Source organism: Salvelinus alpinus, chromosome 5, assembly GCF_045679555.1.
Source record: "Salvelinus alpinus chromosome 5, SLU_Salpinus.1, whole genome shotgun sequence".
In the NCBI taxonomy this organism is placed as follows: domain Eukaryota; kingdom Metazoa; phylum Chordata; class Actinopteri; order Salmoniformes; family Salmonidae; genus Salvelinus; species Salvelinus alpinus.
This window is the reverse complement of record NC_092090.1, coordinates 61,377,300-61,392,757: the sequence shown is the minus strand read 5'-3', so window position 1 is coordinate 61,392,757 and position 15,458 is coordinate 61,377,300. Positions and strand designations below refer to the sequence as shown.

General features: G+C 44.9%; 1 protein-coding gene across 1 annotated transcript; it reads right to left on the bottom strand.

Annotated features, from left to right (window-relative positions):
- Window positions 1-602: 602 nt before the first annotated feature.
- Window positions 603-14,019, bottom strand: rnf180a (ring finger protein 180a). The gene is made up of 4 exons (XM_071402544.1): window positions 12,346-14,019; window positions 4,144-4,375; window positions 3,005-3,130; window positions 603-2,751 (listed from the first exon to the last, which is right to left on the bottom strand). The coding sequence occupies exons 1-4, from the start codon at window positions 13,528-13,530 to the stop codon at window positions 2,549-2,551; spliced, it is 1,746 nt and encodes a 581-aa protein (XP_071258645.1). The 5' UTR covers window positions 13,531-14,019; the 3' UTR covers window positions 603-2,548.
- Window positions 14,020-15,458: the final 1,439 nt, after the last annotated feature.

Here is a 15,458-nt window from a genome sequence, read left to right as displayed (position 1 = left end):
GATTGTCAATATAACACTTGGACAGAAACATGAGATTAAAGTAATTCATTGTATTACTTCCAGGAACATTGTGCGATTCATTGACATTGCACTCGGAATTACTCAATAAATGTGAATATCGAAAACGGGTCTATTACCAAAAATGTATTTACTTTGAATGATAAGCAGAGAGGGTCTACATTTGTGACATAGACGGTGTTGGTGTATCAGTATTTGAATGGGGGAAATAAGCAGAAGGGTCTACATGTGTCCATGATAACATTACAGTAATAAAGGAAATGACTTGAGGAAATGCACCACTTTGTTTTTGTGTTGAAACAACCCGACCGGATGTTTTCCTCTAATGAGAGTCTCAGTCAATGTGCAAGGCCAATGTTCTTTATAGCAAATTATCTTGACAACATCGCACGCAGTGTTGGGTGCAAAATCAGTGATTCCCTGCTTCTACTGTTGAAAGAACACTGCTGTAATGGATGTTAATTTGGACTATTATATGGCCTATTCTGTTTGGTGACGTTTTGGTCATACTCTTTATATTTAGGGATTCTGTGACTTGGGTCTTTTCACTCTATTGAATCAAATAAAACCCAGCAAAAAAAACATGTAGTTCAGTATACTGACTTTATTACTGTAAGGAATTGTACAAATCAATTGTACAATACTCGTGTTACCCAATACTCTAATAGGCACAACTGCTGATTTCAAGAAATGGTACTGTGAATACTTTGAATTGCGAAGACGACATACACAGGGAGTGCTCTGATGCCGGAATGAAACAGAAATTACACAATGACCATGAGAGGCACTTAGAGCTGAAGAAAATGAATTGGATCCGCAATTCACTTCAAAGACGCACTGCTGAGAAACCCATATTTTTAAATGAGCAGTAGAGGCAAAGCCGAAAAATGAAATGAAAATAAAATAATATTACCTGTATGTAACTGTTTTCTGTGTATATCAGTCAAATAAACAATTCGAAATGCTTGAGAAGAGTTATACTTCTGGCAGGAGTGAAGGTGGCTTACAAATTGCTATAAGATCTTGCTTGGGACCTTTGGACTAAGGTTCTACGCATCTGCGCAAAGCATAGTTCTGAGATATCACATCCAAGATCTCAGAAATGTTTTGTAGTGAATTCTTCTTTCAAACCCCATTAAGGTCCTCACTGTAAAGGTACCTAAAGTGCAGACTATCAAAATCCTAAGATATTTGTAAAAAATAAAAAAAATAAAATGTAGGAGGTTGCAATTGCAGATAGAACCTTATGGTTCTGAAATGTCAATCTGGGTTCAACCATAAGATTCTATATGGCACAGAATAATAAAAGTATTTAAGTTTCAATAGAAAAGTACAGACATTTAAGGATTAAGTAAAGAAAATACCCTTCCTTCTTTCTAATGATATCATAAAAAATATAAATTCATGTTCATCACACATTTGTTAAAGCGATTGTTCCCTAAAATGACAAATACACTATATCCTATGGATAACCAGCAACATTGTTAAGTTTAGCTCTGGATGAGTAAACTGATATAGTTTTCTGGTCTCTGACACTCAAAGTCATTAAAATACTTTTTAGTTATCAATAAAACGTGGTAAGTTTGTGATTTTTGTGAAATACCCCTTCCATGGAGATTTTCGTATTGATATAGAACAAGACAAAAACAGCAATGCCTCTCCTAAGGGCCTTAAACATGCTCTAAGGCACCTGTATTTATGTCTTTTTTGCCATGAAGAGCTTACGTTATGGCCATTCTTCTGAAAAAAGTGGTGAAACAAAATCTAAGAAATTTAAAAAGAGGACCAGAACCTATTATATGAATAATCAAGGACTTGGGACTATAAGGGTCTATCTACAAAATGTATCATTTTGAGATCATTAGTATTTCTCAAGTCCCAGATCTCAGAACTGTTTTGTGATTTCTTCCTCTTTCATGACTCGATAAGTACATAGTCTTAAATATAATTATTTTTGATTGACAACCCAGCATTGTGTGACTGGATTGCAGATATAACCTTATAGTACCAAGTTAAAAGGTGTTTGCACAGACAGAACTTTCAGATTTTTTATTTCCTTCAATGTAAATTAACTTTAAAATGTTTTTTATCGGACATACCTCAAATGTAAAGGACCCCCTAAAGAGCAACTCTACGTGAATAATTTTTTTTTTAACCAAAATGTCAGATAGGTCCCAAGGTCACAAAATTGCCAAACATACTGAAGACTTATAATCAATCCAGGTACCTTTTTATGGTTTTGTGTTTCCATTAGACTTGAAACAGTGCCTTTGTGATATTATAGGTTGACTGTTTAGAGATCATGTACTTCTCCAATGCCTCCCATATGGTACCCTGTTTCCTCAATTCAATAGGGTTCAACTGGAACACTGTTGGTTGTATTCTACCAAGCATATCTCCAATTTGTCTGTAGCTTACTCTGCCTCCTCTCCTCCATCCATCCATCCAGCCATCCATCCACCCGTCTACCCATCCATCCATCCATCTATCCATCCATCCACCATCCATCCATCCATCCATCCATCCGACTTTAGAAAGAAGGGAAAAAGAAGTAGCAGAGAAAGCAGAAGATGATGAAGCCGATGACCCAGTTGACAGAATAGATATAGATAATGACCATGTCAATGTCAAAGCGCCAGCCGCGAGAATTGTCCTCAAAGTCCATGGCGTCTAGACGGTACCCCCCGTGGGGAAACTGACGCCTGGCTATTGGACTAGCTTGCCTCTGGAAACCTGGAGAAGGGTTGGAATGACAGGAGAAAATCAGGTTATACCAACTTTCCTTCTGCATCTACATTAATCTTGGAATAGAAAGTGTGCAGTAAGTAATAAATAATAATTATGTCATCATAAAATAATGATAAAAAAACTAATAAATTCATTACCATTTGGTCAACTTATACCAAGTTTAATTTCCGACTGCAAAAAAAATATAACCAATAAGCTTGCTTAATCAAGTCTATACAGTAGAGCCAATAACCCTCACCTCCAAAAATACGGAAAAGTTTCCTGCAGCTTGGGAGAGGCCATTTTGCACAGCTTGCCTTCTGGAAAGTCTGTTTCCGGGAGAGGTATTCCTTCGGGAAGAACGTCCGTGCTGTGTGGTTCAACTCTACAACACAGACAAAGAACAATAAAAGGCTCTTCCTTAGTTTACTATCTCATTCTCTTAGTATCAAACACCATCACTGTTTATCTCTAACTATTCTGGTAGATTCTGGTCGATTTAAAAAAATATTTTCTAATAGTTAAATGCTTTGTATTCATATGTGATCCATACAGGAATCATCATTTTTGGAGACGAAAGAAGTGTTTGATTTGAAGTCGTTCAGAATAATCCCATTTAAAAACCACCCTGTCCAATCATCGTCAAGCACCCTTAATGGGTATGAGGTTCTCACAAGTTACCCTTTGCACACAAATCACCTGCATTCAATCACCTTGCACAATCTATCCGCAATTAGTGTGCAACGAGTTCATAGTTTGTACTTGTGACCCATGTGAACGTAGCTAGGCTACATAAGCTTTGCTGTGGCAGGTTTGACCCATTTTGAAACCTGTCCTTATTCAGTTTACAGCCCTCCATCGTATTCATGTGTTGAAATAGAAGGCTGATTCTGTTGTATTTTCTGGCCAGTGCTGAGCCCAAGGTGTGTAACATTCCCTAGAGGAACTACAGGATCAAAAACACAGATAGTAACGCCTCAGTAATGCACCATGTCCAGATAAGTACGTTTGTCTTGATCTGTTCACGATCTATGCAACATGAATCGTCATAAATGCAGTACAGCTGTTCAAATTTGAATTTCATGACAACAAGTCATTTTGTGGACGATGACAACTGTGGCTTGTGCTCAAGTAAAGTAGTATGTTCCAATTCTCTACAATGATTTCCTTTCCTTACCTGTGTCCCTTTGTGACCATTGATACGTGGAAGTACTGGATGGTTCCTAGCCTTGGTACCAGTCTGTTTAGCTATTCCACTCCTTGTCCTCCCTGTCATATGGCTAAACAGACTAGTACCCAGGCTAGATGGTTCCACCACGGCTCGTCCTACTGCAGTCTTCTCTAGAGCAGTGTTCACGAGCGAGACAAGGAGAAAATGATTTGAATTACTGTGCTCACCCGTCTGGAAGAAGACGTGAGTGATGGTGGTCCTGCAGAGTGGGCAAGGGGTGTTGGTTGGACTGTTCTTAGCCAGGGTACGGAGGCAGGGCTCACAGAAGGTGTGGTTACAGGGGTGGCACATGTAGGGGCTGAAGTAAACATCCAGACACACAGCACAGATGAAGCCCTCTCTGTCCCCGGCACTCACATCCTCCTCCTCACTGCTGCTCGATGGGTTCCCTGTCGAACTCTGCAGAGACACAGAACATGACAATGGAGTTGCTTAGTTATTTCAAAAGAACAGAACAAAAACAGACGGTTCAGTTGGGTTTCCTGTGGAACTCTATGACAGAAAATGGCACATTCAACCCATTCCAGGTTGTAATATAACCCATATAACCTTTGAACTCTTTATGAATCTCAGATGAGGCTGGCAGTAGCCATTTGTGAGAATGTGTTATTTCCCCCCTGAGATTCCATTCCATAATGTGTTCTATTCCCCTGATATTCTATTCCATTAATCTTTATTTGATGTGTGGGCAGGTGTGCCGGTGAAGGCCTGATGAAGGGGGGTGAGTTGAGGGTTTGTTAGATATTAAATAAAATGTTGAAATCAGGTGACGTAAGCCACTGTTTGTAATGATGCTAGGCCTATATAATCTTCCAATATATTATTCTGACAAATGTCATTTAGTCAAGAATTTTTTGCCCCTACTGCATGTCACGAGTGTACAGTATACAGTAGAATAGTGATGAATCAAAGATTTTATAGAGAGCTGCTTTACTCCAGTAATTAAAAGCGAAGACAGTCTGAGTCCAATAAGCGTGTTCCATTATTAACTTGGAGATGGGTTTGCATTAGCAGGTACTCTAAATCTGGGGAAAGTTCTGACATCCCACTAAGCCATTTATAGGCCTGGCACCAAATTTAGGTTTGAACTGGGGCAGTAGAGACAACTATTTTGCTGGGGGGGGGGGGGGGGGGGGGGGGCTACAGTGGTGCAGCTGAGATGTTAGATATTTGGTAGAAAATAGGAAGCAGACAGCCGAGTTCTTCAGACACTCTAGGGCAGGGGTTCCCAAACCTTTTCACTCAGGCCCCCGCATTGTGGAACATCCCGCGCACTCACACCACGTCTATTTCTATGGGCAAAAGCACTGTTCATGACACAAACTGTTCACACCTCTCTTGTTGGCGGAGAAAATGTTGCAGGTCAAAAGCGTATTTACTGAAATTCTACATTTAAAAAAAAACAAGCTAAAATGGGCAAGTTGAGTTGATCTGGACATTTCTGACAAGTTATAAATAGCTCTCTAAGGTATGCAATGACTGACATAACTAGAGGGAAATGAATGACTACACCTTGTGTATTCTGCTATTACACCTTTCAAAAGAAAGTTGAAAAGTTGAAAGCAGGGCTGAGTCCCCCCCCCCCAAGAAAATGCTCTAGGGGACCATCACAAGACACTGAAAAAACTGATTAATACACACCTCAAGCACATTGTATTTGTTTTTAAATGTATCTATTCTACCTTATTGTTATCAGAAAGTCGCTTTCTTTTTGAAAGACAGCGAGAGAGAGAGAGAGAGAGAGAGAAATAGAAAGAGAGATCCACAGTTGACTCACTCCCTTCTCATATCAGGGACTCTTACATTCCTAACATTCATAGTTTGTTGGGGGAAACGCAAAATACGGACTCTTGATCAGCACCTGGGGGTATCTTCATCCTACTCCCCACCAGGGCTCCCATCCCTTCCTACTATTTGGTATCTGCATGTAGCCTACAGGAGCCTGGAGCCCTCCCCACTCGGTATTACCACTTTCACGCCGTCGCCTCCCAAGGTGTGTCATTACCACGGAACACAACACAGACCATGGAATAGTCGTATAATCATGGCCACAACTCTCCCCCGGCTGCAGACACACACACACACACACACACACACACACACACACACACACACACACACACACACACACACACACACACACACACACACACACACACACACACACACACATACACACACACCCACACACACAGGGTGGAAAGTAGCTCTCCCAGAGCTGAGCAAAAGAATACAGTACAGCCAGCATTCCCAAAGACACAGCTAGAATGATAACACATAGACATACAATGCTGAACTGGCAGTGTACAAGATTAATCTTGTCACAGAACACAGGCGGTCCTGTTCTGTGAGCTTGTTTGGCCTACCACTTCGTGGCTGAGCCGTTGTTGCTCCTAGCCATTTCCACTTCACAATAACAGCACTGACAGTTGACCGGGGCAGCTCTAGCAGGGTAGAAATTTGACGAACTGACTTGTTGGAAAGGTGGCACCCTATGACAGTGTCGCGTTGAACGGGTGTTGCTGAAATAGCCCGAATCCACTCATTTGAAGGGGTGTCCACATACTTTTGTATATATAGTGTATAACGATAGCAGCCACAACTTCGGTGTGTTTTAAATTCAGTGTTCATAAATCCTGACCCTGTGGACCCACGGTGTATACAGGCTTTTGTTTTATCCCAGTACTATATTTTGCCTTGGAGTATTGTCCAACTCCTCAGTGCAAAAGTTGAATTTCTACTCACAGTATTCAAACTGGCATCTTCAAGTAATGTAGTCATCTAGCCAACTCCATAACTCCTTCCATAGCAAGTTACTCATAACAATGCACAAAACCAATCTCATAATCACATGGCCACAATTATATCAGCTAGGAGAACATTGTATGTGTAATGTGTATGGCAGCTTCTACATATGCTAATTGCCATCATGCCCACAGAGAGTGATGTCAGAAACAAAACAACAGCCAGTCACAATCATTCCAGTCCAGCAACGTGACTGTGGATCTCCACCGGCCAATCCAACTGGAATCTGTTCTTTTGTTTGGGTGGTTTTGAAGGGCTCTCTGCCCAAGCGTCATCATGCAGCCAATTCAGATATAACCCCACTTTAACTGCACAGACAATGGCTATTGAGTCAAGCTGGCCGCTGATGGGGCTTGTTTAGAGTCAGCGGGACACTCACACTCACATACACGGGCGCACACACACACAGGCCACATGCACACGTACATGCACAGTGGAGGCTCCTGAGGGGAGGACGGCTCATAATAATGTCTGGAACGGAGCATATGGAATGGCATCAAACACATTGAAACCATGTGTTTGATACCATTCCACCTATTCCACTCCAGCCATTACCACGAGCCCCCCCCCCCCCCCCCAATTAAGCTGCCACCAACTTCCTGTGATGCACACACATGCACGCAGGCACACACACACACACACACACACACATACACTGACATAGATGGGCCTCTCGAGAGTCAGTAATCAGCCCACACAGTTACTCAACATGTAATGCAGAGAGAGAGCGAGAGCGAGAGAGGTGAGGGAACAATTATCTTTGTTCCAAAGCATAGTACACGGCTGCCTTGTTTTTGTCAATAAATGCCTCATACACTTTGGGTAAAATGAACTTCATCTACCTACACCACCCGCTTTGTCTGCATACCGCAAAGCTCCGTCCTTGCCGTGACTTGTTTGGCACAGGCACATGTTGGCTAAAGAAACAAAACCGGAACCTTGTCTATTGAGACACATTGGCTGTCTGCTACAGAGCTGAACCATTTACAACCGACAGACGAACGTGAAGCTATAAGGACTAAGTGCACACATGCAACATAGAACATAGACATAGAATGCCCACCCCAACTCACGCCCTGACCGACTAAACACATACAAAACAACAGAAAACAGGTCAGGAACGTGACATAACCCCCCCATCAAGGTGCGATCGCCGGACGCACCAGCATAAAGTCTAGGGGAGGGTCTGGGTGGGCATCTGTCCGCGGTGGCGGCTCAGGCTCTGGGCGTGGTCCCCACCCCACCATAGTCAATTCCCACTTTTGTAACCCCCTCCCAATGACCACCCTCCAAATACACCCACCTAAAATAAGAGGTATCAGCGGGACAAGGGGCAGCACCAGGACAAGGGGCAGCACCGGGACAAGGGGCAGCACCGGGATAAGGGGCAGCACCGGGACAAGGGGCAGCACCGGGACAAGGGGCAGCACCGGACTGAGGAACGGCAGCTCCGGACAGACGGGCAGCTCTGACGGCTCGGGACAGACGGGCAGCTCTGACGGCTCGGGACAGACGGGCAGCTCCGGGATAAGGGGCAGCACCGGACTGAAGGAAGGCAACTCCGGACTGAAGGACGACAGCTCCGGACTGGCTGAAGGCTCTGGCTGCTCATGGCTCGCTGACGGTTCTGTCTGCTCATGGCTCGCTGACAGCTCTGGCTGCTCCTGGCTCGCTGACGGCTCTGGCTGCTCATGGCTCGCTGACGGCTCTGGCTGATCCTGTCTGGCGGAAGGCTCTGGCTGATCCTGTCTGGTGGGAGGCTCTGGCTGATCCTGTCTGGCGGAAGGCTCTGGCGGCTCCTGTCTGGCGGACGGCTCTAGCGGCTCCTGTCTGGCGGACGGCTCTAGCGGCTCCTGTCTGGCGGACGGCTCTGAAGGCTCAGTACAGACGGGCGGGTTTGCAGGCTCGGTACAGACAGGCGGCTTTGAAGGCTCGGGACAGACGGGCGGCTCTGACGGCTCGGGACAGACGGGCAGCTCTGACGGCTCGGGACAGATGGGCAGCTCTGACGGCTCGGGACAGACGGGCAGCTCTGACGGCTCGGGACAGACGGGCAGCTCTGACGGCTCGGGACAGACGGGCAGCTCTGACGGCTCGGGACAGACGGGCAGCTCTGACGGCGCTTGGCAGACAGACAGCTCTGGCCGGCTGAGGCGCACATTATGCCTGGTGCGTGGTGCCGGAACTGATGGTACCGGACTGGAGACACGCACCTCAAGGCTAGTGCGGGGAGCAGGAACAGGGCACACTGACTTCTCAATGCGCACTATAGGCCTGGTGCGTGGTACCGGAACTGGAGGTACCGGGCTGAGGACACGCACCTCAGGGCGAGTGCGGGGAGAAGGAACAGTGCGTACAGGGCTCTGGAGACGCACAGGAGGCTTGGTGCGTGGTGCCGGAACTGGAGGTACTGGGCTGGTGCGGGAAGGTGGCGCCGGATATACCGGACCGTGCAGGCGTACTGGCTCCCTTGAGCACTGAGCCTGCCCAACCTTACCTGGTTGTATGCTCCCCGTCGCCCTACCAGTGCGGGGAGGTGGAATAACCCGCACTGGGCTATGTAGGCGAACCGGGGACACCATGCGTAAGGCTGGTGCCATGTAAGCCGGCCCGAGGAGACGCACTGGTGGCCAGATGCGTTGGGCCGGCTTCATGACATCCGGCTCAATCCTCAATCTAGCCCGGCCGATACGAGGAGCTGGTATGTACCGCACCGGGCTATGCACACGTACAGGAGACACCGTGCGCTCTACTGCGTAACACGGTGTCTGCCCGTACTCCCGCTCTCCACGGTAAGCATGGGAAGTGGGCGCAGGTCTCCTACCTGCCCTCGCCACACTACCCTTTAGCCCCCCCCAAGACATTTTTGGGGTTTCTTCACGGGCTTCCAGCCACGCCTCCGTGCTGCCTCCTCATACCACCGATCTTGGGCTTTCGCTGCCTCCATCTCCTCACGAGCGCGGCGATATTCCCCAATGTGAGCCCAGTGTCCTTTTCCCTCCAGTATTTCCTCCCATATCCAGGATTCCTGTGTAGTGGGCCACTGCTCGTACTCACGCTGCTTGGTCCGGGTTTGGTGGGTGGTTCTGTAACGATCGTCTTGATAAGAGAGAGAGGACCAAGGCGCAGCGCGTGAAAAATACATCTTCTTTTAATGAAGGAAAAAAACAAATACTTACAAAATGAACAAAACAACCGACAGACGAACGTGAAGCTATAAGGACTAAGTGCACACATGCAACATAGAACATAGACATAGAATGCCACCCCAACTCACGCCCTGACCGACTAAACACATACAAAACAACAGAAAACAGGTCAGGAACGTGACAACAGGTGTCTTCTTCTTTTTTTAATCACAGAACCATCTGTGTGTGGTGTATACTTTTGTGTCAGAGTAGATTTGTTTAAGACTACCAAGAAACACTCGGTGTGAATCTGATTTAGACCACTGCAGTAAAAGGTTAACCGGATCAATAAAGTAATCTAAGCTTGTGTGAGAAGCGTTAATGGCCTTTTGTATTTAAATGAATCCGAAGTTTCACTTCTATACAGCTGGTCCTTTATCAGGAAGCAAGAAGTGATGTCTTCAAACTGTGGCCAGTCTAATGAAAAGATACACACAGCCGACTGTCCATACCACGTCATTTCAACACGGAGAATTGGAAAATATTTGATGCATACGTTGATCACTGAGATTCCAACCTATTTTCACCTTCTCAAAACGTTTTCTGAGTTCCCAATGCATTATCACTATGCTTTCAACCATCTAAAAGCACAAGAAAATTCCAATGGGAAATCCTGTCTGATTGTTGGCTGAGTTGTCACCTACAGTAAATCCCTGCACTTTCAACCATTTCAAATCACAGCAAAGTTCAAATGGGAACACAATGTTAGCTATTTCGTTTGTTTACACAGCAACGTAATGCGTTGTCACTGCGCTCCGTCTAATAGCGCAACCAAATTACCTGGATTGCATTAAAGTACACGGTGCAAGGGATCGACGTCGTTTGGGATTCTGTGCAGATTCTTATATCAATTCTGAAGATTTCCACAGACCTGCGACCACGAACATGCGCCCTTTCTATGATTACATTAAGACGATTTGTTGTTACAGAAACCTCAAAACGGGGCCATGGATGTGTTACTCGTTTTAAGGTTGAATAAATACTGTTACATTAGTTTGTAAGATAGCCTTAACATTAAGCAATTTACCGTCTTACAAAAGTAATATTGAATTGTATTTGGTTGACAACACAACCAAATATCAACATTTAATGGAGATGTATCTACTGCTTGGATTGTTAGAGCTGAGCTGCTGGCTTAATCTTATTCTTTTATTTCTTGAACCTTTATTTTTTGGTTGAGATGGAGACGTGAAGCCAACATATCATTTGTTCACTTGTTGCAAGTTATTTACCGTATTGCAAATGTGATATTGAATTGCGTTTGGTTGTCAACGCAACCAAATATCAACATTTGAAGGAGAAGTTTCTTCTGCTTGGACATCTGTGCTTTATTTCCAGTTTGTCTAAAAATGGAATCATTCATATTTCGGATTCACGTCTACATTTCAAACACAACTCAAAGTTAAAGAATAGCACTGAATCAAGTCAAATCAAACTGTAAATGTACTTTTAATACAGTTTGACTTGATTGAAACATATTCTTTAACTTTGGTTTTTGGTTGAGATGGAGACGTGAATCCAACATATGTATTATTAACTTGTAGATTGCATTGGAAATCAACCAAAGCTTGAAACCCTAGGCCTATATGTATTGTCTATTTACAGTTGAATCCTGGGCTGAATTCCTTCTCAAATGCTATATAGGCCTAAATCACATCATTGATGATCTATGATTGATAAAGTATGGTTAGGTTTAATTTGCTCTGTTGAACCTACCCTTTGGAATGACTTCCATAGCAACAGTGAATCTATTAAGTGGACATTCCTCAACAATCATTCTCATCGTAGCACATTGGTAGTAGTCAGTGACAAATGTCAAAGCTGAGCAGGGCTGGGCTATGTTAATACTCTGGATGAGAAACCAAAGGGAAAGCTGTAGACAGATCAACTCTCCAGTATGAGGTGCTGTCCAGACTATAGTTTGTTTTCTGATAGTGGATATTACGTTGAAGATCTGACATTGTTTCAAAGGTAGAGATTCAACATATTTTATACAAGGTGTGTCTATGTTGAAAATTTGTTACTGTGATGACATAATCCTGTGGTTGAAAATGTACCCTCAAAACAACAGTTCAATCCTTTTTTTCAAGTCCAATGTATTTGCCACCTTGATTCCACGTCATAATACGTTGACAAATTACTTTGAAACAACATTGGTAATAACCAGTTTGTGCACAGTGGGAGTATATTGTTGAGCAGCAATAATCCCGTATTAAAGGGGAAGTTCAGTATTTTACGACATAATGTTAGATGGTTCTTCATCCTGAAAGTAGTCTATAGGTCAGAAGAAACTGTAATACATTGTTCAGTTTTATTTAAACAGCCACTACTAACTTTAGCCAACGCAAGTTAAAAAACAATTGCGGTCTCTCTCACCTGTCTATTCTCCAGCAGCTGGCTCTGTCTCCATCTCTCTCTCCTCCTCTGCCTCTTCCTCAGACTCTTCATCCTGTTCCTCTCTCTTTTAGTCATCCTCCTATCCATCGCTGCTGGAGCAGGGCACAAGGGCCCAGCCGGAGTCAGCGTCTGAGTCACCACCCCTATCACACCACTACCCCCTGCCTCTCCTCCCTCCTCCTCTTCCTCTTCCTCTTCTTCTCCCTCTTCTTCCTCCTCCTCTTCCTCTTCCAGCTCTAAGCTGCTGTGGGAGAAGAGGCGTGTCCGAGTCCTTCTTCTCGGGGACAATCGGCCAATCCCAATACCTGGCTCTACCCAGAATGCACCTGGCTCTCTAACCGTGTACATGCCACATTGCGTTTCCGGGATGTCCATCCTTTGCGACAGTCTCCTTGGTGACAGAGTGGAGGTTCTGATTCGGATGGATGGGCGGAGTAGGGTGGGAGAGATGGAGCCGGAGGCTTGGCGTGGAGACCTGAGGGTGGTGCTAGATCGTTGGTAACTGGCGTGGGGTCGTCCAGGTGAGGGTAGTCCTCTCTGCAGTCTCCCCTGACCCTCTGGAGCCTCCATGGTGTTAGTCTGAAGAGGATTAGCGTTACTGTTTGGAAAGCTTTGTGTCCTGCCCCTCCGGTCCTCTCTGTCCCATGTTCTCTCTCTGTCCCTGTTTCTATCCCAGTCACTAGCTCTGTCTCTCTCTTGGTCTCTGGTCTCTCTTTCTCTGTTTCTCTGGCTGTCTCTTTCTCTGTCCCTATCCCTCTCATGGTCTCTATTTCTCTCACCTGCACTCTCTTTATCTCTGTCCCTCTCTCTCTCTCTGTTCCTCTCTTCTGCAGTCCCTCGTTCTCTGTCCCTCTCCCTATCACAGTCTCTATTCCTCTCTCCTGCTCTCTCTCTGTCCATCTCTCTGTAGTCCTCACTACGAGCCGTTCGATGTGCCTTTCTCCCAGGCAGCGTCGGCCTTGCTATCTGCTCCACCCCAGCTGAGCGAGCCTCGCTCTCTGGTCCACCTGGATCTACGTACCTTAACCGAGGCCTGACCTCTAGACACAGGGCTTCAGCCACACACCCCAGCTCACAATCCCTGTCTTCTCCACTACCACCACCACCCACGTCATCACCAGCAGCAGCGCCATAAAGACTAGTGGCTCCCACACGCGAGCACATGACCCAGCTCTCTCAGCCCTCACCAGTACACCTGGTATATGCCCACCCAGCCTACCCTCTCTTCTAATCCAATCACTCCAGATGGCCACCTGTCTCTCTGGTCCTCTCTCCCTCTCTCTCTCTCCAGTTGATATTACTCCCTGTCCCTCTCCCTGGTCTGGTCGCTGGTGGTTCTGGATGCCCGGGCCTATAGCTCTCTCAGGGCTCAGGGGAGCGTTCGAGCACACCGTCGACCCCCAGATGTTCACAGATTAGAGCAGAGCAGAGCGGCCACCTGCCCTACCCTGGTGTCCCCCTGGGACATACTGCACTGTTGACAAAGCTATAGCCCCCCTGGTGAGCCCCAGCACAAAATGGGTGCATTCAGTCTCCCAATTGTCCTGCGGGGCCTATAGAAAAACATGCAGCCACACAGCACAACAATGCAGCCATTGAACACAAAAAACAGAAGGCAAAATAACCAGAGTTTTTGTTTTCAACAAACTTGGTCAGCTCTTTCACTTTCTGGTTAATCAGCAGGGTGTGTGTGTGTGTGTGGTGTGTGTGTGTGTGTGTGTGTGTGTGTGTGTGTGTGTGTGTGTGTGTGTGTGTGTGTGTGTGTGTGTGTGTGTGTGTGTGTGTGTGTGTGTGTGTGTGTGTGCGTGTGCGTGTGTGCGCGTGCGTGCGTAAGTCCATTTCAGTGGAATTTCAACAAGGCAGAAACAATAAATAGATGAGTACATTAACTTGTGTATTTTAATTGTAATGATTCATGTTGCATTACCATAAATACTTTAATTAATGAGTAACTGGTGATTTAATAACTTTTGAGGGGGGAATAATCTATTGACTTAAGAGACAACATTTCTTTAAATAGCATTTAGTGGGTGATGTTAGTGGGTGGTGAGCAGTCAAGGTGTTTGTTTGGGAAACTGAAAATTGTCAATATTATAATCATAAATTAGAAGGAGCGATTTGAAATGGTTATATTTTTGTAGTACATGTAAAAGCAATGAGTGAGAGGCCCATTCAATCTGTGAGAGAATAGCCCAGCCAGTTCCTGTGCAGCAAATCCTCGACGATGTAAAATGCAAAGGCTATCCGCGTAGAGGGCCTATCACATGCCACTACTAGTCCGTCGGTGGGAAACAGAATCAGAATCGTTCATATTGTACACAAAGTCCACGTGTTGGGCAGGACTTCATTTTACGGTATAGGACATTATGTAGGCCTACTTAACGACATGGTGAAATGGTCATTACACAATAATAATTCATGTAGGCCTATTATTACTTGTTTCTATGGGATTTACCACTTGACACTCATACGATCCCATCTATGAGCAGCATGTAGGCATTTAGCCTATCGGCAACAGACAGTGAAAAGGACTCCCACAACAGAGAAATTACAGGATAGAGAACATTCAAAAAGAAAAGCTTGCGTGTTCAGGTATGAAAAGTTCATCTTACCTCAGTATTTATGTTTAAGCAGAACACGGATATGGAAATCATAAGTAATATAATAGGCTAATATAAAACTGTTGAAAAAAAAATCGATTCGAGGTCTATCATTGGTTTAATAGGCTATTGAGTATGTTTGGAAACATGAAAACTCATAGGCGGGTGTTGGTTTGTTACACGACCTTGGCTATAGAAAGCATGGGATTTTAAGAAAAGCGCGTGAGCGAGTTCTCTCTCTCTCGCTCACTCTTTCCTCAATAGTGCTTTAGAAACCACACTGAGCTCCAAAGTGCGCAAGCGTAGTTCTCCTTCCTTGCAGCAGATGGCAGCAGATTTCTGTTCTGGACTCGTGCATGGAGCTGTCCATGGACTTTGAAATGCCTATTTTTTCAATCACATTAGGAATTACATATATTATGAATTAAATACCATTTATACTTCAATTATTATATATCACATTGTGAAATGTTCATATTTTTCCCAGATAAA

Bases quoted from the DNA above. Each gene is read 5' to 3' on its own strand.
- rnf180a (XM_071402544.1), bottom strand. From the start codon at position 13,530: ATGTGCTCGCGTGTGGGAGCCACTAGTCTTTATGGCGCTGCTGCTGGT. The intron at 3,131-4,143 runs GTGAGCACAGTA...TCTGTGTTGTAG, and splicing joins TCACGTCTTCTTCCAGACGG to AGTTGAACCACACAGCACGG. The intron at 2,752-3,004 runs GTGAGGGTTATT...ACCCTTCTCCAG, and splicing joins ACTTTTCCGTATTTTTGGAG to GTTTCCAGAGGCAAGCTAGT.